Raw genomic sequence first — 25,412 nt, 5'->3', positions numbered from 1 at the left:
ACGGGATTCATCCTACAGCACAAATAAACACATTCAAATTTCCATGTCACACACACAGACACCCACACATGCAAACTTGTGTTTAACTGAGCTACACCACATGTTTCTTACAGGAGCATATTAAGCTGGCATATGGAAGTTACAGTATATAAAATGCATAACATATTGCTGTTCTGTTGACATGCAATCACTACCCTGATTATGCAATATTATCTCATATGTGTATGAGATCTTGCAGATATGAGGTGTTCCACACACATATATTTTTTTCCTTATTTTCACCACTGGAGATCTTTTAATACCTCGATGTAAAAATATACTTCAGTTTCCATAATACAATTCATAGCATTTTCTATATAGTCTGGATGACTTGAGCACCCTTAAACAGATATAGAACCAGAAGGGTACTTCTGCCTCTCCCGAGGCCATATACCCTGTCCCACGGTTTTAAAATAAGTGAGCCCAGACAGACAGACAGACAGACAGACAGACAGAGAGAGAGAGGCAAAACTGATCACATATCTCTGCCTTGGTTCTCACCTTCATGCAGGAATAAAACTGCTTAGAAGCAAAACTCTTTAGATTCCAGACCGTAGATGATATTTTCACTTTGAACATAATTTACCTTTGATGCTGCTGGTTGGGTGTCGTCAGTCATGAGCGGCGGCTGAAATGCTAAAAACAAGGCAAAAGTGCTGTGCCGTAATTTGAAATCCATCACTCCGGCGATAGAGGGAAGACAAATCAGTTTTCAGGGAGAGTTTTCATCACTTCCCAAAAGAGAGTAAAGGTTGCACAAATGAACCCATCTTTATGGTAATCCAGTCTACATCATGTGTAGAAGTTCAAGAGGCAGTCTGCATAATGTTTAAAACGTCTTCTTGAGTCCAAAAAAACAAACAAACAAAATGTAATATGAACTACAAATTAAATAAAAATGGGATTCAAATGGTAACTCAGTCAGAACAGATCACTGGTTTACACTTTCACTTCGTGACATTTTTGTATAGTTTTGTCTTTTTTTGCCACTTATAATGGAAAAGGATGTAGCTTAATGTTAACAGTACTAAGAGCTTAGCTGTGGTTAATGCTCAGTGCACTTTATTAATGTTTTTTTTTTCTAACTTTAGCTTAAGAGCCACTCTTCAGATAGGGATTTGCCACACGTCAACAGTGGCAGCTGCGGCAACTAGTTTCTTTAAGCAACTGCTGTGCACATTTTCTTAGAACAGATGCGTAGTGAGCGTTGGCATATCTCGCTTCAGCATGAAGCTATGAGCCCTGTCGCAATAAGTTACAAATATGCTGAGCCTATATACATACAAACTTGAAGTTTACATTAATTTCTTAATTCCTCTGCTTGGACTAATACTCCTGCATCAAAAAAAAAAAGATTGACTCTACATCTGTAATGCTATCCTAGATATCTTCTACCCTGGGATTAAGGTTATTAGAATTCTGTATAAGCAGCTCTGATTATCCTCTTGGATCATTCCAGTCCACAAGATGTAAAAGAATTGAGAGACCCCTGAGCACATCTGCTCGCACAATCCTCTCTTTTCGTCTGTCTCTTTGGAAATATCTGAATTGGACTATATTATCCACCTGCCATCTGCCTGAAGTAAATATGCAGCTAGGCACAATACATCACAATTTGATTGATTAGGTTCTTTTCAAAATGTTACCATTTCGGGAAATTTTCCTCCTCACTGTCTTACAAAGGGTTTGATAACAACACCATCACCCCTCTTGTATCAGCCCAGTAAAGAATATGGTACATCCAGCAGCTACTTAGATTATAGGTCAAACACTGGAATTAGGTTAGCCTGGCTGTATCCAGTGGCACCAAAATCTGTCTGCTTTTATATTTTAAGCTCCTAAAGTTTGTCCGATGTATTTGTGCTCTCTTGTGCCTCCTTCAAGTGCCGTGTACGTTCCCTGACTGTAAGAAGGTGTTATATGACATATTGCAGAGAAGGCATGTCTTAAATGGTACCAAACACTGACAACAAAGTGTAAAATAAAGTGTAAATATAATATGTCTTAAAAGTGTGAAAATATAAGTCCAATGTGGGAATCAAAATCTAACCTCTTAGGCAAAGGTTAATGTCACTCCTGCCAACTTTTGCCTTCAAAGATATCAGTGAATTAACAGATTATATGTTTTGGCTATTTTGAGTTAAAGGGTTAAATGTACTATTTAACCTATTCTGGTCTCTGCCTGTGTTGAGGTGCCCAGTGTCAGCGGGGCGATACAATAAAAAGGTAATATGAACAGATCCTTGCCTGGAAAGCATGCATGTGCCTTGCGAGCATCTGAGATAGTGAAGATATAAATTAGCAACAGCAGAAATATCCACAGCTGTGGGCGCTATCAATTTCCATCAGAGTAGCTGGTCACTCTGCCCGTTTCCTCTCTCTCCACACTTACTGTTGCTTGAGAAGGATAATGGGGTAGAGGGTAAGCCGTGTAATGCCACTAACACTCCTCTGGTAGAAAGATGCATTAGGCTTGGCTATGCTACTAAGAGATGAGCCTTCACTTACATTCATTATTCTTGATTTGGTCTAAATTGTAATTTAACAACAAATTGATCCTGTGGTAGTGCTGACCTTTGCTGCAAGGCTTTTACATTTTCCCTTAAAATGCCTGCGTGACGAGGGATTTTAGAACAGCCTTCCTGCTACTATTTTTCAAATTGACAACTGCGCATTGGGCCGGGAATGGATTTGGTGTGTTTTGTTCTCTGTTATTGGATATGTGGTGATGACATTTAGAGACGAATTTAGGGAGATTTCATAGCTTTTCGTGTTATGTATTGAATGCGTCGAAGCATTTGAGCAATTTTACACATTCACTTTACTAGTCGAGAGAAGTATTAGTCAACAAAAACAGTTGTATAATATGTTCTGAGGCTCTGGAAGGAGATTTGAAAAGAAAAATAAATAAATAAAACTCCCTATTCTACTCTTAAATATTTATCATACACTTGTTTTGGATGTGAAAGAGGTAGAGTTGTCACAGTACTAGAATTTTAAACTCGATATTGATGCCCAAGAAAAATACTCAATAATCATTTTCAATATTATGTGGGGAAAAACAATATTTACGTTATCTAAGCTAGTGCTGTGCCTCTAGGGGGACTTGGCACCATGTTTTTAACTAGAGTTGGTAAGCTAGGCTGCCACTGTTTCTGTCTAGTTGCTGGTACACATTTCTCTGCTTCTTGTCTGGGTTGTCTGGGACTTTAAAAGAAATGTAACACTTTTTAGACACAAATAACTGTGTTATCCTGTTAAATTAATACTGTCTATTAATGTTGGGCATTATTAAGATGGGCAGGACTCACTTGCTGCCTGACATTTGGTGCCTAGCTCCCATTTTAGCGTTTTAGTCATAGCTGCTAGCGGCTTCCTTAATAATAACAGATGGAGCTATAGGAAAACTTTTAAAAGTTAAACAGCTACTGTTAAAGTTTGGGCAGGTCAGGTTAACATTTGTGATAACTGTTTAATACTAATTAATCAATACAATAATGTTGTTCAAACTCACCTCTCAGTATTCCTTATAAACTCCTGTTTAGCGCTAACTAGTGAGGGCGAGGCTGTGTGTGTGTGTGTGTGTCTGCCTGTCTGCAGAGTTGTGGGAAGTTTTGTGTCAACAGGAGGAGGCGAAGATGTCACTGTTGGTATTAGAGCTGGGCGATATAAGATTTTTTCATATCACGATATGTTTTTTTCATTTCAGGCGATAACGATATATATCACGATATAAGCCAAATAACTATATTTGTAAGATTTAAATGTGCCGTTGCTCACAAGTAAAATGTGAAATAATCAGCAGCTTGTTTTGATTTAAATATTTATTTCCCATAATAAGTTCAACAGGGTAGATGTACTTAAGGAACATGAGACTTTTTCAGATAAATAAAGGCAAATATTGCAAACTACACAAAAGGCAGCCGCTAAAGCATTTAAGTTTCAAAATAGAACAAACAAAACAGGCTACTAAATTGTCAATTCCACTTAGAAACAAAATATTAATTCTAAAAATAAATCTTAGTTTGTGTTACAGAAGAACAGACAAAATTGACTAACTTTTTGAAATTCTCAATCTCTCCTTGTTGTATAGCTTAGCTTTTCAAACAGTTTTAACAGTTACTTTAGTCTGACAAAAGCCGAATGACGAATTAGCGCTTCCAGTCAGAGATTGAGCATGCACCACTTTATTGTATTTCCAGACTTGCTTTTGGCACAATTTACAGTGCGCGCTACTCTGTTTTTTGTCAGACTTGAAATAGCCGAAATACCTTCACACTACAGAACTTCTATGGCTCTTCCGTTTGACAATCTCTCCGGCATTGGAACCATCATCTGTTTTCTCTTCGGTCACGCTCTCGGTTGATTTTTCTCTAGTCGGCACACTCATTTCCTCCATTACCCGGGCGGCACGGCGGCTGGCTGCTTCCCAAACAAATACACATGTGCGGCTTGGCACTTGTGCTGTACGTAACAAGTCACGTGACGTGACGCTGCGGCTGTGATTGGTTCGGCTCTGCGCTACTTAATTTGGATTGGCTGTTCTTTTTGTTTTTTAAGAGGACAAGAGCGGCGAGGTCTATTGCAATAGTTAGTTTTTTTCTATCGAGAAAAAGTTATTTCGCAATACATATCGTTATCGTTCTATCGCCCAGCTCTAGTTGGTATCAATACTATTGCAAATGAGTATAATACTACAGTAATTTTTTAATATCGATGGGTATCTCTCTATAGATTTTGACAACCCTAGAGAGAAAAGGCCGTTTATGTAGTACTACAATAAATGGGAACTGTGGGAGCTCAGACACAAAGGTCTGTGAACTACTTGAAGAGGTACTCAGGAAAATCCTATTCAGTCCAAATGGCATCTCTCAAGAATAGTAGATAGTGAACAGAAACCTGTCTTTATTTGTGGTCATGCCCCATCGTAACTTCCAATGTTGGCAGTCAGTGAGTGAGCTCTGGGATTGACACTTTTCACTCTTCTTGTACTGAGTAGCCAACATGCTGAACTTTAGACTGTTGCAGTTTACTGGCATGACATTTGATAGTTCATAATTTTTATATATAGCATTTTTGGGCAGTTGTTTTTTTTTTAAAAAAAAGCAAACATTTGACAGTTAAAGTTCTCTGTGTCTTTGTTAAATGATGTACAAATACCCACAGAATTTTCAGCTATGAGACTTTTTCAGTTTCAGGTTTTCCACAGTGAATATTTGCAGCTGACCTACTTTTTCAAAGCAAAACTGGCACGATAAACTACTTCTTTTTGTGGATATGTAAAATGGAACTGAACGGCTTCATTATGAAATCTTGCGTTCTTAATAATTCATCTTACTGAACTTTATTTAACATATTACTTTATTTAATCACGCTGATGGTATACTTTAGATATTTTACATAATGCTCTTATTTTAGTGACTCTGTCACATCATAACTGACCGCTCTACCCAGTACGCCCAATATTGCGAGACAGAACTGTGTTACATAAATAATGACTGCATGAAATATAAATGCAGATCACTGTGGTGTCATAAAGCAACAGTATTCCGACTTTCACATTTTATTTAGCTGTGATTGTGCATAGTCTTTAGGGCAATTTAGGGCAAATAATATTATTTATTTTCCTGCTGTGGATCATGGTAACAGCAGACTAAATACAGACAAGGAGGTGTGTGGGGGTTGTCAGCATAAGAGCGAGGGCATGCAGTTGAACCTTTACTCAGCCTTCACAATTATGTCTTTATAAGCAGGATCTAGCACTACAATAATGGTTGTTGATTATTATGTCTTTGCAAAGCAGAGAAAAGACACAAAACTGAAAGCCTTTGTAAATTTCTGTGTATTTTGCTTAGTAAGCCAAAGGGATTCCTTAATCATCCTTAATGAGTCCTTAATCATACGTGCAATCTAAAAAAGTCAAAGACAGAAAACATTAAAATGCTGTTTTTCAAAAATATAGTATCCATTTAACAGGTGCACTTCATACAAAGCTAAAACACTGCAATGCTGATGACTGTAAGCACAGATGACAAAAAGCTGATTCAGGCAGACATGATCTTATAAAATTGTCAAATGGCAGAGAAAATGAATTATATCTATTGCTGGATGCTGGGTCTAGTGAATGTGACACATGGTCCTTTATGTGAAGTGCATTGTCACTGAGATCCTGCCAAGACTACTCAGCCAACTGCATCCAGACACACTGTAGAGACACGAGTGCCTTAATGACATTTTGTGCAGCTAGATGACGGCACCTTGTGCGTTGAAACAGTGGACAGAGCATTGTTCGTTTTCCTTTCTATATGCCTCACTTTATATTTAATCAGCTGTCACAGTTTTGAGTTCACAGTCAGGAGGGTAAGGATTCTGTAAAGGGTCAGAATAATGTCTGCAGGAGGCAACGAGAAGAAGAAAATCAATTTATAGATTTATGTCCAATCCTTGTTGCTGTTATCCTCCAGATGTTTTATTCAGTGAGGCATTAACTTGAATAGTAATGTAATTATTTTCCATGAGCCATACACCATGTGCATGATCAACAGCGTAAGACCATCAGCAATGCTGATCGTATGATAGACAGTTGAGTGCATTTTGGTGTAGTGTTACCAGCACAATAGCACAGGGATCACTTTGTCAAGGGGATTAAATGGATTTACGTCTCTGGATTAGAATGTAACCAGCTGGGTACATTTGTGAAAGAAAGTTTGCGTGTGTGTTTGTGTGTGTGTGTCAGAGAGAGGCAAAACATGGCATCTTTTAATGGTTTCTGTCAGCTAATACTGAAGTTAAAGGGAAACTTCTTTTCTACTAAGCACCTTAAGAAACACTGGATCCCCCTTCATGCTTACTAAAGATTTGATTCATTAACTTTGCTCAAACCTTTGGACCAAATTTGCTATGAATAGCTGTTAGACTTGCTCCCAGTATTCAAATCCAGATGTGGTTTAGAATTACATGAGGATAACGTGCTCACATCAGATTTAATATAAGAATATGAAATGCATGCCTCTCAAGCTTTACTTGTGCAATAACTATTAATAATTATTTCTCGAAATCATTTCTTAATTTGATTGTGAACATCATCATTAGAGGAAGGGAATCACTATAATAGTGTTAATTGTGCAGTAACCCCACAGGCTGCACAATCTTTTACAAGCTATCAAAAAAGCAGTCCTCCTGCATAGATCACTCACCGAATTTAAATGTAATGCAACAAAGACTGCTATCACTGTATTGCACACCGCAGTGAGTCAATTATTAGTTACCTGTTAGTTATTGTGGCAAAATGTTTCAGTCAATGTTGGTCTTTGGGGTCTTGACATCAGCCAGTGTTCTTGTTTCTTTCACTTTTCTCATGCAGCTTCATGCTTGCCTTGTCAGAATGCTTTTTTTCAGCAGCCTGCTTCTCATTTTCAAGCAACGTTTTTTGTCAACATACTGCATGCGTGTATATTTTTTAAAGATCGGCTCTTTTCACAGAGGCCACTGTGACATGTCAGCAGAGTAAACACAGATGTAATTGATAAAACGATGGCCCCGTTTAGTGCGCCTCAGCCATTTGTTTGAGCTCTGGCCCATCTGGTTGGAACCGGTCCATAATTAATTTGATTAATTACACCTGTGTTTAGCCTGCGACGGTCCGATCAAAAAGGCCCCTCTGAAAATGGCCTATAGAATCTCATTTATCTAAATGTCCTGTATTTTCTTAAATTTGGAAAGCTTTATCCACATCTGGCTACATTTTAAACACAATCAAACCATTGTAAGGCAAATGCACAGTTCAGTACTGAAGGACAAGGATAAATGAGGCTCTAGTATGAGTTATACATATAATCAAAAATATTTCAAATTCCATCAAATGAAATCAATCTAAATTTTTACCAAAACTGATGTGGTCGTATTATACAACGAGTGAACTGTTTAATTGTGATAATTTGGATTGATTTTGTGTGCATGGTGTCTGATTTGGAATGGGAACCAGTGGTGATGGTAAGTTTGGGTCAAAATAAATCTGGGCAAGAAACCATATTAAAGAGGTAGGAGTTTATTTAGCAGCGGTCCCTATTTGGTCGCATGGTTATTGTAACTGGATTGATCACACAACCATGTTTCTTTGTCTTCTATATATATATATACATTGCATGTTGGTGTTTTCATGATTTTTGGTTAATTTTTTTAATCCAAAGTTAAAAGTCTAATAATTGTGTTCTCATCACATTTTTTTATTTTCTATATTTATTTATTAGATCATTTTGTATCTATCTGGTGTTACATTTTAATGATCAAATATTAAATACTATTGCTATGTATCAGTGATGAATAGTACTGCTGACTGATTATATATTATTATTCTTTTCATAGGAAATGTGTGGGTCCTTACGCATCCTTATGTGATTATTTTTGCATGTTTCCAGTCAAATCATTTTGTTAAACTCATTTATTTCCTTGCTGTTAGCATGTTTTCTGCACTTGTTTGCTATTAGTTTGCTAGCATATACTTCTTCACCTATATCTTTCATTTGAGACCGATTTCACATGTCAGTTTTGGGTTTTTTTGTTTTGTTTTTTTCACTTCCACAAAACTCACATTGTTTGCCAAAAATTAGTGTTAGGAGAATTTCATCCGGGAGGCAATCTCCTTTTGTATTGCCCATATGTGGTCACTGGTCATTGCCTTCACTACTGTGACCAATTCACCTGAATAAGTGACACGAGACTCCACTGCCGGTTCGGAAACCTCAGAGGCATTGCTTTACTGCAGCCGGCTCAATTTATTTAGGTTATTTTCTGTTGCAGCGTATTTCATCACATGCACCGGCTTTTCAGTCAAGAAAAACAAACTAGATTTCACTGAGCTGCTGGAGTAAATAGTTGTTGATACGAAAAGTTGCAGTTCATCATTTAAAAAAAAAACCATCAAATAAAAAAAGTAAAGATTTAACAAGCTTAACAGAACACTATGAAACCGCCTTAAGTTTCAATATAATGGACTTGCTTGATAGAATTAAATTCTTTGAAGTTGTTTCAAATGTTCAAAAGTTCACTCACAGCTCTGTCCTGTATTCCAGGTCAATGCACGGACAAAAACACGTGTACGTGCTTTAGCGTTTCCCCTGCAGGGGTTACAATAGGTCACTTGCATGTGATGTTTAATGCCTTGCATGGTGATGACATGCAATGGCCAGTACTAGTCTGCATGCTGCTTAATGAATATCTTCCTCTTTTTCTCTTTGCCTGTCTGTGCTTCCAGAAGACAACTATAATGAAGGTGGGTATTGTAATTGAAACTGGTTCTATTTTTTTCTAACACATTGTTATGGCTAAGGCTTCTCAGTGTTTTATAAGGGTAACAGTATCGCTGTTACTGGAGTGGTAAGTCTGATTAATTAAATTTTCTCTGTTATTTCTGGGTATTCAAAGAATACTCGTATATCACCATAGCCTTCACAGCCAAGACATTTAAAAATGTATATTAAACGGATCTAAGGGCGTTAAAGGGTCAGTAAAATATCTTATTTAAATGGGTACAAGCACCGATATTAGCATGTCCATTTATTACTCATATCACAGTGATTCTTTTTGCATGAGATTGCAAAGATTAGATTTTTTTTATATGTAGTTTTGGAGAATGGGATTGGATATCCTTTTTAGTTGAAGACCTACCCAGAGGGTTAACTGTGAATACTTGTACAGCAATTCTGTGCCTGCTTTGATTGCCTCATTTAATCAATAGTCTACTTTAGGACCATGTGAATCAGATCTGATACTAGTACGGGCTAGTAGCACCAAATTATTAATCTAAGAAACACTGACAAAAGAAAGATTGAAGCAATTATTGAGCGCAATATTGGCTAAAAAAAATGTTTTTTAATAAATTCATTAAAGATGCACATTTAATAAAGTAAATGCAGATTTTTGTTGACTGAAATCTTTGTTCGTGGTTATCACAGCTCAGAATTTATTTGGTTGAATCTTGTTGGTAAGTATATTGTAATAAAAAGGAAAAGGGCATCTTAATTTATTCCATGCAGACTTTTAACACAATGAAAGCTTCCTTTTTATTAAGCAAGGCTGGTCATGTTGTTTGTATTGAGATTAATTTTAAAATGAGTATTTGAGATGTGAAGCTGAAAGGCTAAGCAGAACACACGATTTATAACAGAAAACTGCGTCAGAAGACATCTTCATCTTTTTTACCCGTATGATTTTGTTTGAATATGAATCAAATATTAGCTGAACGCAGGTCTATATTTGAATAGCGATTGCTCTTTAAGGGTGGTAGGCGGAATGATGATCTTAGAGCACAAAGATCAGCCTGAATTTAAATTTCTGAATTATATCTAGTAAGTGGATGATGATGATGCATTGCAACCTGCTTCGGTTGACTAAATGCTCATCTTGCTGACCCTGTCTATGCATCCTCCTATTTCTCTCCTTCCCACTTTTTCCCTATCCACACTCCTCAAGTAACACAGACATCTGCTCTGAAAGAGATGCCTGCGTGTCAGTGTCACACAGCTTCCCATGATCCCTTGTTCTCTGCTGACTGTGCTCTTGTTTTCCTTTAAGGTCTGGCACACCTGATGATGGGCGACCAAGGTATGAGCTCTGTTCCTTTTTCCAGCGATTCCCCCATTTGTCCCTCTTGCTCCCATTGTGCTCAGAAGTGTGTGTGCGTGCCTGTAACTCTTATTTAACATCCAGGCTTGAAGCTTCAGATATGGGCTGTCAATTCACTTATACTGACTGACCTGGCTAATTTTCACTCTCTCAGTGACTTTTTTTTCCTCCCCATCTTTTCAAGCTCATTTAGCTTTCTATTCACGACTCTGCTGTGTCGCCATTTGTTTCCATCTTTCTTTCTTTTTAATTATTCTAATTTACTTCATGTTCTTTTGTTTACTGGGAATGTGGTTAGAGTAACGAGACACTTCCATCAGCGTCATTTGAATGTAATGCATGGTGGTGGTAAATGGCTTACTGAAATTTTAAGCTAATCTTCATCTGTCCTCGCTCCTGTAATGCATGTAACGATTGTCTGCACAGAGTCTGTCCATTCTGTTTTTGTGATCCTGCACATCTTTATTATGTAGCACAGATAGAATGAGAAGTTTTGGTTTTATTTTTCATCATTATGCCCATTACAGTTACACATTTCCTCTCTTCTGATTGCACATATTTGTAGTCATCAAGCCTCTTGCTCCTGTCCTCTGTCCTTTTCCGACGTGACCATGACACTTATTCGTGTCTCCTCTCCTTTTGTTCTCCCTTTTTGTCTGGAATATGCTTTCTTCATGGACATTTCATCAAATTTCATAGGTAAAAGTAAAGGTACTACCCTTTTAATTCTGAGTTTTCATTGAACTAAGCTAGCCATGTTTGTGACATTATATACTCATGCTGAATGAAGTATATAAAGTCATTGGCATTTTTGAAACTTGCTTTTTCAACCATTAATGAAAGCTTTTCAAGGTAGGTGCCACTTTCACTTCGTGTTCACACTTTTAAGCTGCGCCATTTGTTCCTTTCTGCTTGTGCATGGGGATCATAAACAAGTCTCACATGGGCATATGAACACACTAGTTTCTGTCGTAGTTCCAGTACACCACCACCACCACCACCACTGGGGTAACTACAAGCTTTCTGTTCAAATCATGATTTTCGGGGTTGTGGGTGAGGCTTGATCATAGTGTTGTGGGCCTCCCATCCTGGCTGTGATCCTCACCTCTTCTCCCTGTGGGGTAAGTAGACTTCTGATCTTTCCCATTTGACTCTCCTCCTCAGGGCAGAGAGGGGAAGCTTGGCTTCTAAGGTCCCTACTGAGCATTCAAGGTAAAACTTTGATTCTTTCAAGTTGAAGTAAAGCTGGAAGTTATATAAGTCCTCTTCAGCTTACATCAGTGTAATGCAGTTTAATGTTTGCTAATTAGAAAATAATGTTTAATAATACTTTATAACTCAATTGAAACATAATAAAGACTGATTTTGACAATCAGTCTTTCCTTTTGCATTCTGAAAATACATTTTTTCTTGCTTTTGCTTGACTTTTGTCTTAAAATTGACTGTGTTATTCGTTCTGATTGTAGAAATTCCTTGCAAATTAGTTTGGAGCATTTTTGTTTCTTAAGACCAAATAGAAAAATATCACGATAATGCTGTCTCTTATCATGTACTTGTGAAGCATCATCTAAACAGGTAAGTCTTCCAAGTGACCTTTAGACACACAGTGTGAGGAATTATGTTGTTGGATTTTGTGCTATCAAATGCCATGCTACTAAAGCTGCAGTGCTATTTGTGACCAAACACACATACACACACAAACACACCATGTTCTTATTACAAGGAAAGATATTGCATTGGCTTAAATTCAATTTGTGGACAATTACCTTAAGCCAAACCACAATCCCCACTTGCCTTAACTTAACCTTCAACTAAGTCGTCATAATAAAATGTATAGATTATGTTATGGACGCACATACTCACACAAATAAAACCCACTGTCCATGCTAAATACAGACATTGATTTTTCCATCCGCTAAGGTAAGTCTTTGTGTTTTATTTTCGGTTTTGAAGATGGATGCATACAAATTTGACATACATGCAACATATATTCACTATATTTTTTGTTAATAATAAATCTAGCTCTGTAGGTGACTTCAAAACATTTTTCTAAAATTATGCAAAAAAAAAAGCATCATGTGCATGTACATATAAGGAATTGCGTATGTAGAAGGTTAGTCGATTGCACAAAAATAAAACCCTTTGAGGTATTACGCACTTGATACTGAATTGTGTATAGTGTACAGTATGAGGCTTCTGATACTTTGGTTTTATTACACTGTACCACACACTCAGCTTGGACGTGGCAGAAGGAAAGCCACGGGGAGAGATTGAGATAATGCTGATGAGGCACAAATCTGCCATACGTGGAACACTGCTTCTAATTTGGGCCATGGTTAGCTGTCCCCCGTGTTGTACAGTGTGAAACATAGTCAATCCTTTTACATGCTGTGTGGTAAATCTAAGAACGAGCACAGAGCGACAGTGCATTCACTGTCTGCTATAAGCTTGTGAGAATATTGTGCATTATGTTGTCCCTCCCACCCCTTCCTCCCAAGGTGCTGCTGTGTCATGTTAACTGCTTTATACCCCGTTTCATGGGCAGCCGTTTGAGAATGGGCTTGTGAATGTGCACTGCTTTCAGCTGGTACACTGCCACCGGATTCCTGAAACCTTGTTTCCATCTAGCTCTAGCGAGCAGGGCATGCCGTAGGATAAGTCATAATACACTGACCTACAAATCACCAGGGTATTTAATTGCACTCATCACAATAAACTGCCATGTGCAGCTTAAGAGAAACTGCAGGCTGTGCAGACAGGCTTACAGGTACAACTGTGCTATTTCTAAATTAGTATACTTCTAATGTAATTGCTTTCAGTTTCTGAACATGGAAATGTCTCTTCTCATTGTAGTGTTCACATGCCACAGGTTTTCTGTAAAGTGAGAAAGCGAATCCCTCTGGTAGCTGCCTTGTACATATTGTGCTACATTTTAAATGTCAAATTAAATGGATATTTAAAATACTCTACTATATTACAGAAGCCTGACTCACCCCGGACTTTTAACTGAGTGTCATAGACGTGTAAAGATGACACATTTCTTCAAATAGTAACTTTTGGAGTCACCTCATAGTGTTTTGTTTGATACATGTGAGGTGACTTATAAGATGAATATCAAATTATCAAAAGCGATAATTTCACAGCCATTACCGGAGTTAACAGAGTGTAGATATGATTCATGTCCTCACCCAGTGAAGTTGCCCATTGCTTGGTGGTATTTATAGCAACGACTTTAGAGTTGAACAAAGATTTGCAAGTGTTTTGGATAAATGCTGTGAATCATAAATGGAAAAAAGCCACACGAGACAGAAAAAACTCAAGACAGAAATTTTGCATGTCAAAACCAACATCATAAACGCTAGAGAGGTGCATTAGCTAAATTCAATTCTAGTACCCCATCTAATCTCGCAATCTAGGAACATTTGATAAAAGAATATCTGTATTATTATCAGTATTTTCCAGTAATAGATATAGCTCAAAAGTAGCATATAGTGCTATAAGAGTGTGTTCAGGTCAATAAAAACGGTGCCTCAATTTTTCTGTTTAATTTAACCATCCATTTATTTTAACACAAGTGCTTATTTAGAGTTATTATTGAGAGTTTGACAGTTTCTATAGCTGCAAATGCTGTAAGAGCCTATTATCAAATATGAAGAGGTCAAAGCTTGCATTCGTATGAGGGTATCCATGCTGTGTTTGTGTAAATGCAGAGTGCACAAGAAAACTCTGAAAATGTGGGTGGTTAAGGTGGACTTGGGAATGGCGTGCATGTAATTTACAGACCCCAGCATCGCTAATGCTCCCTCAATGACAGCTGTGTTTGGGAATTATTTAATTACCAAATGCATAAAATCCTAAAACGAACGTTTTGAGTGTAGGAGCGCATTTCAAAAGCACGTGTGTATGAACGCGAGACATCAGTACTGAAAAGAGAAGTTGGGACTCTGAGACAAACTGATGTGTACTTGGGTGTGGATCGTTGAGGACACCGTGAGCGCAGGCCAGTGAAAAATTGGGCAAAAATGCCCAAAGTCGGAAACATGATACAAATTACAGCTAGTATATGCAAAATTATTATTTAATTCTTTTTTTTATTGTCAAATTTGTCAGAAGCTTCAATAAACCCTCCAGTTTAAAGAAGTTGAATCTTCTAGGAATGAATTCATTATTTAGGCTTTACAGGGTTAAGAAATTTGTTTGTAGCATCAATCTCACATCTCAAACTCAACTCATTTTTTAATAATCTTTAGCCATCAAAATAAAATGTTTTGTAATGGATTTTGAAATCCTTCGTTGCCTAACCATGGCTGTCATTTTTACTTCTGGCATCACAATGGCCAGTGTAGCAGCATGTGAAAACAAGGCGGACGAGTGGAATATGTTTGTTGTTGTTTTTTGATCAGGGCCTGCTTAGGGGTTGGGATGGTTATATCTTCCACATTTCTTCTGTCCTTACAGTAAAGTTGTCAGTTTTGTGAGATGACAGGCAAAATTTGCCCATTGTCAACATATTTGTACAGCACACATATAAATGAACAGGTATAGATCAGTTAGATATAGCTACAATTATATTATTCCAGTGATGCCTGAAATGTGTCCTGGGGACCCTGGTGGGTCATCGAGGTACTGCAGGTAAGCAGCAGTAATAACAGAAATTCAGTTTGAAATTACCCAAAGTCTGTACAGTTATATTATTATTTTATTAATATAAAAAGTGATTTTTTTTTGTTTTTGTATTGAAGTTTGTAGCGGCAGGTGGGTCACATATTGACTTTAACACTTTAACTGCTTATGACTCGGTAGCATTAGCAATTTATACAAAACAGTCTATGTTGTTTATGTTGTTTTTAACACAGTTTTTAAGGAACTACATAACGTACTCTTGTAGTTTGACTAGAATGAAGATTTAAGATTGCATGTGCCGCACTTAATTTGTGTTAGCACTAATGGGATAGCTTGTCTACCAGGTTATGTTAATGGTGACATGAATCCAGCTCCGATCCACACAAACATATATATTGTTCAGGATACCTAGTCATCGCATTTAAACATACTGAATACCTCAAGCATCATTTACAATGTACAGGCTTAATCTTAAAAATGGGCATATTTTAGCCCTAACCCATGATCTGTTTCTAAACCTAATCAGGTCGATTTGCTGCGCAACCATAACCATTAGTTTTTGGTGCATACACTAATTAGTCACTAAAAGCAAGCAAAAATAAATTATTATTGAATGAAATCACATATCTATGTTTTACTGAAACTAAAACGCAGATAACAAAATAAACCAAAATGCTAAATACAAATCTCAGAAAATCTCCTTGCAAACCTACCAGCATCTTAAGCCACTGCTACCCCTGGCTGTCATCATGTCAGATGCCAGCAGCTTTGACAAGCAGCTTTGGCAGTATGACATGATATTTTGGGATGAGAGCACAAATATTCATAATCATGCATCAAACTATAAAGTAAGCATTTGTTCTTGAGTTTATATTTGTTATAATGTATGATAGTGTTGACGGAATCATAAGAAAGGCAGGCATGATGAAAAACAATAATATTCAGCGTTATGAACCAAAGGCAATTTAATGCATTATATACTTTCTTATCGTGGCTACAATCAGAATCCATGTGTGTGACAGTGTTGCAATAGAAAGCAACAAATACTTTTTAGATAACATGGAGCAGCATGTCAGAGTGCAGAAATTGTCAAGACTTTTGTGCCTTCTTTATCTGACAGGTTACACGATATCATGCGGTGTGTGTTGAATCAACAACAGATGTTGCCTTTGTAAGTTCACATGAAACCTGGAAGAGTGTCTGTGAAATTCCTTTAGCTCTACTGACAGGATTAGTTTCTTAGACATTAGGTATACAATATCTGTGGCAGTTTTTCTTTTCTTGCTGAATAGACACTAACTTCAAAAATAAGAAAAGCAGGTATACTTTAGTAAAGGTGGCCCTGAGTGTTCATTTCTGAAGGTCTTGATTCATACTTCTCCTGGAGGCCACACTTAAAGTTAATAACACCTTACAGTAAGTGGTCATCGTAATTTCTCATCATGTGAAATGTCAGTGGAAGTGTTATTTGGGATGCGGACTCAGAATTTTCAACAAAGCGCAACTATGTTTGTCTGTAGGTCTTTGCATTTATATATAGCATCACCATCTGGTCTGAAAACCCCAGTCAGAGCCTGACTGAAGCTTATGCTGCATACAAATCACTAGCTCTTTCTTCCAGGCAATGTAAAGTATGCACATTTGAAATTAATTAACTGTATATCTGTATTACACTGTGCTCATTTAAAAAAATTTACAGCTTCTGCAACATTGTTCATGTATTTGCTTAAGTGTTTTAGCATTAACTTTGTAAGCTCAAGCAAATATCCCTGTTGACTAACCCAGATTCCAAAGCTTATCCACTAGCACAGTAAATAAACTATAAGAGGAAGCACGCTTGGTTGAGGGTTCTAGTAGCTGCAGGCAAAAGAGCCCTGGGGGCCGACGACCCACGTGTGCAACTGTTCTATGGAAAAAGAAGTGAGCGACCACTGCAGAGACAGCATAAAGTGGCAGCATGTACTGTATATGCACTGAGTCAAGAGGATGTAACTAGAATTCTGTCAAAACTATTTTCACACATACAGTGTCATCACTCAAGTTTTCTCATAACAACAGTGTGAAAACATGATTAATGCTAGCGGGAGGGTGAGCTAAATGAGTTAAGTATCATCATAATAATTCATTAGTAAGCTATGACAGTATACCTATGTATGTGTTTTTTTCTTTTTTTGCACAAGCAGGTGATGTTCTTTGATTAGAGATTCACAGAACAAATACTGTGCTGTATGTAAATGACCAGGTCATCTTAGAAATAATTAGGTAAAATATGTTTTCAAATCCTCCAATAAACAATGGGGAAAAGTTTACAGTGCTAATTGTTAGCACTGATGCCTCACATCAAAAAGATCCTGGGTTCAAAACCACCATCTGGATGAGGCCTTTCTGTGTGGACTTTGCATGTTTTCCCTGTGTTTTCGTTGGTTCTCTCCGTCTACTCCCGCTTCCTCCCACGATTCCAACACATGCAGTTAGTGCGGTTAGGTTAGCCGGTGATTACAATTGCCTATAGGTTTGAATTTAAAGGAGAATGGTTGTGCTAGCCCTGTCACAGACTGACTACCTGTCCGGAGTGTACCCTGCCTCTTGCCCTGTGGCAGCTGGGACAGGGAAGGGAATGGACGGTCGGTTGGACAGTCAGTTAACAAAACAACAACTACTACATTGCATACATTTTAAAATTAGAGGTAATGGGCAGTAGACAAAAAAAAACATAAAACATAATAATAATAATAATAATTTAATAAATACATTCTTGTAAAAGTAAAACCATCCACATCTGCCTGCTATATCTGCAGTCTCTCTCACTTAACTGTAATTAAGTTTAAAGCCACACTTTGTTAGTAAGGTGCATCTATTATTGACTGTGATGTTAATTAATGCCGATGCTAGGTATAGCTATTAATAAACGTGTGTGAACTAAAATGTAACGATGTAAACAATTTTCTTTCATTTTCTTCTTGAATTTAAATGGACTAGGTACGTTGTTACACTTAGATTTTGTATATACTGTGTTCTCTACACTTAGAGCTTATTTTTGCATGCAAATATAACTGTCTAGACTGTCTGGACTGTCTAGTTTACCTATTATATACACCAACGGTCATCTGTGTTTGTTAAAACCAAGATAATTGCACGTGATGTGTCACAGAAATGGTTTTTACAGCAACCAAGTTGGGGAAACTGACTTTGCACTACAGAGAAAAAGGCCTATAATTGCCTCAAGTGAGATTTGTGTATCTTGACATGGCAGATTGGCAACAGTGCACTAAAGCTCCACAGATTAGTACATTACCACAGATTCTCTTCCTGAAGGGAAGGTTGGAAGAGGAAGAGTAAAGGACCTAAAGCAGGCATAGAGAATGAGCACAAGAAAATGGGCAATGCGAGAGGGCTACTATATGAAAAGAAGAAGCGTGACAAAGTGAGATTGGAAAACAGAGACATGAGACTTTCATAGCATTTGAAAAATATAATGATCAAGGAAAGAAATTGAAGAAGGATCTCTTCCTTTTAAACAAAATTCCATTTCATTATTTTGAGTATATATAATACTTCCATACATCAGACCTGCTTACCTGATTTGCTGACAGACAAGCAGTAGCTTGTCTTCAAGTCACGGAATTGGAATGTGGGAGCATTTTCTCACGTCTCATGCTGATCGTGAATCATAACAAAATCCCAAAGTAGACTTTGAAATAATAGTTATCAGTACGTTTCCCAACAAATATTTACTATAAAAAATGACAAGCATAAATTTCCCTGACCTAAAGAAAGGGTGACATAGAATGTAAAATAAAAAGGTTGGATCAATATGGACAAGGCTCATCTGGCTCCCCAGGTAGAGTGGAAGGAGATCTGCTCCCGATCAATAACGCTGGTCGATGCCGGTGAGAGACTGTAGTGATGAAAAACTCTATTTCTTGGCCCCCAGAAGGAAGTGGATGAATCGTAGCAGAAAATAGATTAAAGGTAGATACCTATACTTCAGCTGTAGACTTTGAAATGCATCCTTTGCGTGGTGGCTTGTTTAGTTGTGTTTTAGCCTTTAGATCTTGGATGATGGGCTTTTTACTGGCCTTCACTGATGGAACGCTGCCAAGTGTTGTTAGAATGTACTGTAAATGGTTTAAAATTACATTTATCCTTGCAGTAGGTACTGTGAAATGAGACCTGCCTAAGTTCTACAAGTTTATAGAGTAATGTGTTGTACTGTGGTGCTGCTTTGTGTTGGTGATTTATGATAGCATAAACCATTGGCTTAACCACCTTCAATGAGATTGCTACCCCACCCCGAACACTTCATTCATCTTCTCCTTTTTACACTTTAAACCCAGAATGTTTCCTTCCAGATGTGTTAAAGACAAAGGATGACTCACTTATATAGAATCACTCTTACAGAATGACATCTTCATGTGTTTTTCTAAGATAAATGTATATGTATTCTCTTTCCATTGGCATTATAGTCATTTAAAGTATGATATCTATGGAAATAAACACAGATGTGATGGCCAATCCCTGATAATGAGAGTTTTGTGTCAAGACTCTGACCAGCTATCTGATCATTGACATACATTTAACCAACACCACATCTGGTGAAAGTGAAAGTGATGGCCTTATCACTAAAATAATCTTTCATTTAAGTAAACTTTTTATGTGGACGCCCTCCTTTTCACCTATTTCACCGATTACTTTTTTAAGTAACGAGTAAAGTTACTATTGCAAAAAGGGTCATTAGATTACTGTTACTTTCCCGTAAGCACGCTGCGTTACTGCGTTACTAAAGCCGTGAGTTTTTTGCGAGAACGTCTCATGACAATGACGTAAGCGAGTGCGACGTTCATGACAACAGCTGTGTGCAGATCAACAATGGATAATATATCGAGTGCGGGAGAGAGTATGAGTGTTCAGCGTTTAAAGCGTGGAGGTACTGACCTTACTTTGAGTTTGATTCCGTAAAAAGTGAGAAAAACATTAGCGTCCGCTGTACAGTGCGTGGGAAGAAAACGTCTTTTTACAGCAAAAAAACCACTAAACTTCCGAGCAAGCACCGAGTGCGCTGCCACGGAATCTTCCACTGACCGCTGCTGCACACCTGCACCAGGGCAAACATCCGCCTGGCCCATTCCTGCTAAACAGGTGAAAATAGAGCAACAGGACCACTGAGTGTTTGATTTTATTTATTTTCTGCTGTGTTTCACTTGCATTTATTTGAAAGAGTGAGTGTAAACACACAAAAACCTATTTTATTTTATGTGCTGGAATGTGCAGAAAATAGGTTTAAATGTTAAACACATTTCTTCCAGTCAGAGAATGTTGCATATAATTTAATTTTTGCTAGATGCATAAAGTGAAAAGATTAAAACTAATAAAACAAGTTTTAAAAAGAGACTTTTCCATTTGATTACATTTTGTATGATTGATTATGCAGAAAAAGTAGAATTGGCTGAAAGATCTATTGCTTTATCACCTATAAAGCAATAGCAATAGGGGATAAATCATGTTTTATCCCCTAGGGGAACTAGTTACTTTTTAGTTCCCCTAAAAGTAACTAAGTAACTAATTACTTTTGGAAATAAGTAATCAGTAAAGTAATGGGATTACTTTTTGGGGGAAGTAATCCGTAATTAGTTACTGATTACTTTTTTCAAGTAACCTGACCAACACTGGCCATCATTACATTATATACATTTTCCTGAGGAGGCTCTTTAAAGCTCTCTTTAAAGCTAAACAGATCTGCCTTCTTTCAATTATTTATTCGTTTAATTAATGAATAAAATGTAAACTTTAATTAGGACTCGAGAGCTTTCACGTGATTGTTACAACATTGACTGAATATTTTTGTCTAGCTGACCAAACCGAAAGTAGATGCCTTTTCAGTGATGCATTGCAAGGAAATGGCAAGGCTCCCTGTGGGAAATTGAATAGTCCATTTCCAATTGAGTGTGCCCTGGAAAATCCATGGGGGTCAGTGGCAATTTGTCTCAGAAGGTCTACACTGAGAGTCATTATGCTCAAGACCAACATGTCCCGAGGGACAAAACCATTCTTTAGAGGGAGAATTGTATTCCCTTTTGATAAATATAAAATATTTCCTTTCTCTTTTTGTGCTTTGTCTTCAAAATCTGTAAGATTTTTTCCCCATTCAAAAAAGAAACCTGCATGGCAGTGTAATGAGCACAATGGAACACTTTTTACTATCATAGTGAAGCAGTTTCTCATTAACCTCCGTTTCTGAGTACCCCATCTTTGTTGAACAAGTTGCTCATGTCCCTTGTATAATTATAAACAAAGTCCTATATCTATGCCACTCCAGTGAAGCTCAGATTACAAGTGTCATGAATTTTAATGGACACAATGTGCTGCGATCAATCATTATAGTTTGCTTATGCTTTCAGCTGGAGGAGAGTGACTTTTAGACAAATGTTTCCTGTTAGGCAAACCTCTGATTTCTTTTTTCTTTGTTGCTGCCATGCAACCTAATTTCCATTCATACCTGATAGTTAGCCACTTGTGGTTTTGTGATGGAGGATCAGAATAATGACTTCCGTTGAGAATGCCGTTAAAGACTGCACATGCATATATGATGATCAGTGCTAATTGACTGCTAAAAGGTAAGCTAGAACGGGGTTACTTTTGGTCATATTAACAAAGCAACTCTTCATTAATGAGAGAGTGCTGGGGTTTTTCATTCCAATTAATTTTGTTATCGTAAATTCAATTGAAAGCAATATTATTGGTCATTAATTATATTGAAACATTTATGGATGAGATAAAATTAATTAACTACCTCAGAAAATATTCCACAACCTTTCTCTGTTTTACTGCATTTCCAAGTAAAACACTAGAATGAACTGTAAATATACGATTTAATATTTATTCATAGTGTTCAGGAAATGAGCAACTTATACAAAATATCTATCTTTTACTTTGACATTTATGTCATAAAGCCAAAAAAAAAAAATCACAATAATCTTACTTCTTAATGGCACGTGATGAAGACATGTTGTTTACAACATGTTTACACCTTTTTTTATTCCTATTCAGACATTTCAGACCTTTTAAGTAATTATTCAGTTCTGTAATGTCTTTAAATACTCTCTCAGAGATTTGTAACAAAGTAGCGTTGAATGATTACTATGTTCAGAAATATCTTTTTTTGCTTTTACTGCTGATGCTTGTCTAAGTAATGCTTTTCACTTGGGGGGAAGTACATGCATTTGCTTCTGTGCTATTCATTTGCCCTTCTCTTTCATTTCCTGCTATGCCTTTTTTTCCTCTGTGGTTCTTGGATTCAAATCACCTGTGCTTTGCCCACATGTCCTCAGAGAGACAAAGAGAGAAAGAGAGAGAGAGAGTTTACACGGCTGCACTTGATCCAGCTCTATCAATGAGAGTCTAGTTATCAGTGCATTTTTATTTGGTTTGTGGATGAGAGCCATCTCAGAGAAACATCAAAATGGCATCACTACTCCTGTTTTTCATTTAATTTTTGTTTTAGAAAGTTAAGAGGAGCATGATGATACTCAGCAATGAATGTAGCTCATAAAATTGGGCCTTAAAAGAACAGAAAAATACATTTTATATCAGCTGACTTGTTTTTATTTTATTTTTTAAGTTATTGTTTTCCCTGTAATTAGATCTGTCCTCTTTTCCTGAAACCTCACAGTGAAAGTGATTGTAAATATACATGTACATGCTTGAAAAATAGAATGATCACTTTGTTTAAAAAAAAAATCACATGGCTTTAGCATTAGCATTTTGAGCATTATACAGATTAGTACATGTCCATGGTACAATATTGTTTGACCTTTTTGTGCTGTTGGCAAACATATGTAAACTGAATATAGTAAAAAAAAAAATAGAAGTGGTAGAAGTTGTTTATATGCTAAAAATAAGTCATTTAACCATTGCTAGGTGGTTTCTAGGCATGTGTTGGCACCATAATATATCATGCCCAGTTTTCTGTATATATTAACTAGAAGTTATTGTTGTGAAATTGAAAAAATTTGATACTTTGAGAAGGTGTTATAGGTGCATAAATTTCAAAAACTGGCGTTATTTGCACGTAGATGGATCCTAGATGGCATGATAATATCAAAATATCTGATATAGACAAAAACCTTTAATGGCTTAAGATGTATCTTTGTTGCAGTCTGGTTTTGCACCTCTTAATAGTTTAAGAGGATTTCACAGACAAATTAAAAAACGTACAGACAAAGCTTCTTCTTCTTCTTCTTATCATTATCATCATCATCATCATTATTATTATTATTATTATTATTATTATTCTACAGTCAGAAGTAAGCATGGATCGTACTTGTATGTACACAAAAATAAAAAACACTTCTGACTTTTAAGGATGACTGGACCCAAGACTGTTGAACTCAGATTATATTAATGCATGACCTCCTTGCTACAAACTAAAGGTTCAGTCCTATATATTTATTTTATTATTTTGTATATTATAGTATACTTTATTATATTGTTTTTGAAGTGTTAGGGTGAAAATCTAAAAGTATTTGCCTTCTCTTTTATTAAAAGAATGGAGAGCAACAAGTGTATCACATTATAGAAGCTGTGTCTTTATGAGTTAAAACTGTTGGTTTCCCTCTAGTGGCATTCACACCTCTCATAAATTATAGAATAAACTCGTGGTTTCATTTGCAGTTATTCCCTTTAGTGCACTAATAACCTATCACGTTTCTTTGTGATCTCAGTTTTAGTGATAAGTGCGTTTGTACAGGCTGAAATTTCCCACAACAATTAAGCTATGAAAGGAAGGATTATATTACACAATCTCAGTTGTATGTCTGTACATTGCAACAAAAGACTAGAAAAATAAGAGCTTAAATCAAGTTTTTTTTTATAGTTTTAAATAGAACTGACCAATTTTACCTTTTATTAATGCTTAATATTGCTCATGTTTCTTGATACGCTGTGCTGTTGTAGTAGGATTGCTTTAGATGGCCTTGCTGTAGTAATTCACTCCCTGTGAAGGTCACAGGGGAGCTGCCAAAATGTCCATGTTCTCATGAACGTGCTAAAGCTCCCAAAGATTAAAGTGGTTGTCTGAATAAACCCATGCTACACCATTACTTTTCAGTTTTGTTCACAGTCAGTTGTTATTTATCCTTGGACTTTATCATTTTGAGTTTATGGGACTAGATTTTTACATTACTGGGACTCAAAGTAGCAACACAGCAAGTCTTTAAATTTACCCTGAAAAGTAAAATAGCATTTGTGGATGGCATCAACTTTGAGATTATCCAGATACAAACAAGGCTAATCATTGAAAATCCATTATTTCAGGTAACACTTTAATCTCTCATAGACCGACTTTTGTGTGACAAACACTTAATTTGCTTTGAGTGCAGCAGATTGTACACTGATGTTTATCATATTTCTTCTATTATGTGGGAAATCATTATCCCTGAGCTCTGCTAAAAAGGGTTTTTTTTGGCATTGTTCTGAAGTGTAGAGTGCTCGACAAGCGCTGCAGTTAGTGCCTGTTAGTTTCACTGCGGTTTTGTAATCACAGGCAAGATTTCACATAAAAATACTATGACATAGTGAGGGTGTGTCACAGGGCCATCCTATCCTAGCATAATTGAGATCACACACATTTTTCCTGCGTGCTAAATTAATATCTGGCTTTCAGGATGTTCACTTCACCCACAGGAAATTAAAAAGCAAAGTTTAATACAAGTTGTCTGCAAAACCACAGAAAGCCAGGGTAATGTTAAAAAAAATCTCCCTTTCACATTCTCTGTCAGTCTTCTCCCCATGTTAAGTATAAACAGACAATAATTTATTCCTGCATAAATCAAGTTTTTAGTTAGCAAGTTAATGTAGATCTTGCATATCTGATTAAACTAATGCCATACTGAACAAAGATCAATGCAGTTTGTGCAAATGCTAGTATAGCTCTATATACATTTGACATACTGTAGCTACACTGTTTTGTTTTCAATTGTTAAATTATAAATGATGATGCTACATCAAGTCAGAATATGTCTTTAGTTTTACATGTTTTCTGTCTTTGAAATAGAAGTAATAAAAGTATGACCATATTTGAAGATCACTTGGCCTGATTGGTAATAAATATATATAATAAACCAATGACT

General features: G+C 36.7%; 1 protein-coding gene across 14 annotated transcripts in view; it reads left to right on the top strand.

The window, feature by feature from the left end:
* Window positions 1-25,412, top strand: part of LOC146374785 (neurexin-1a-like) — a 254,486-nt gene that overhangs the window by 12,068 nt on the left and 217,006 nt on the right. For 6 of the 14 annotated variants that reach the window (XM_084949139.1, XM_084949145.1, XM_084949136.1 and 3 more), the window contains exons 3-5: window positions 9,293-9,310; window positions 10,612-10,641; window positions 11,827-11,874. The exons of 1 other annotated variant lie outside the window; for it this stretch is intronic. In XM_084949139.1, coding sequence (XP_084805265.1) covers window positions 9,293-9,310; window positions 10,612-10,641; window positions 11,827-11,874 — 96 coding nt within the window. The remainder of the gene's footprint in view (window positions 1-9,292; window positions 9,311-10,611; window positions 10,642-11,826; window positions 11,875-25,412) is intronic. 7 more of the 14 variants (XM_084949147.1, XM_084949140.1, XM_084949144.1 and 4 more) reach the window with 5 other exon arrangements.

The sequence above is a fragment of the Perissodus microlepis genome, chromosome 13, assembly GCF_051167445.1.
Source record: "Perissodus microlepis isolate ML-2025 ecotype Zambia chromosome 13, ASM5116744v1, whole genome shotgun sequence".
Taxonomy (NCBI): Eukaryota; Metazoa; Chordata; class Actinopteri; order Cichliformes; family Cichlidae; genus Perissodus; species Perissodus microlepis.
This window is presented reverse-complemented; position numbering and strand designations above follow the sequence as displayed.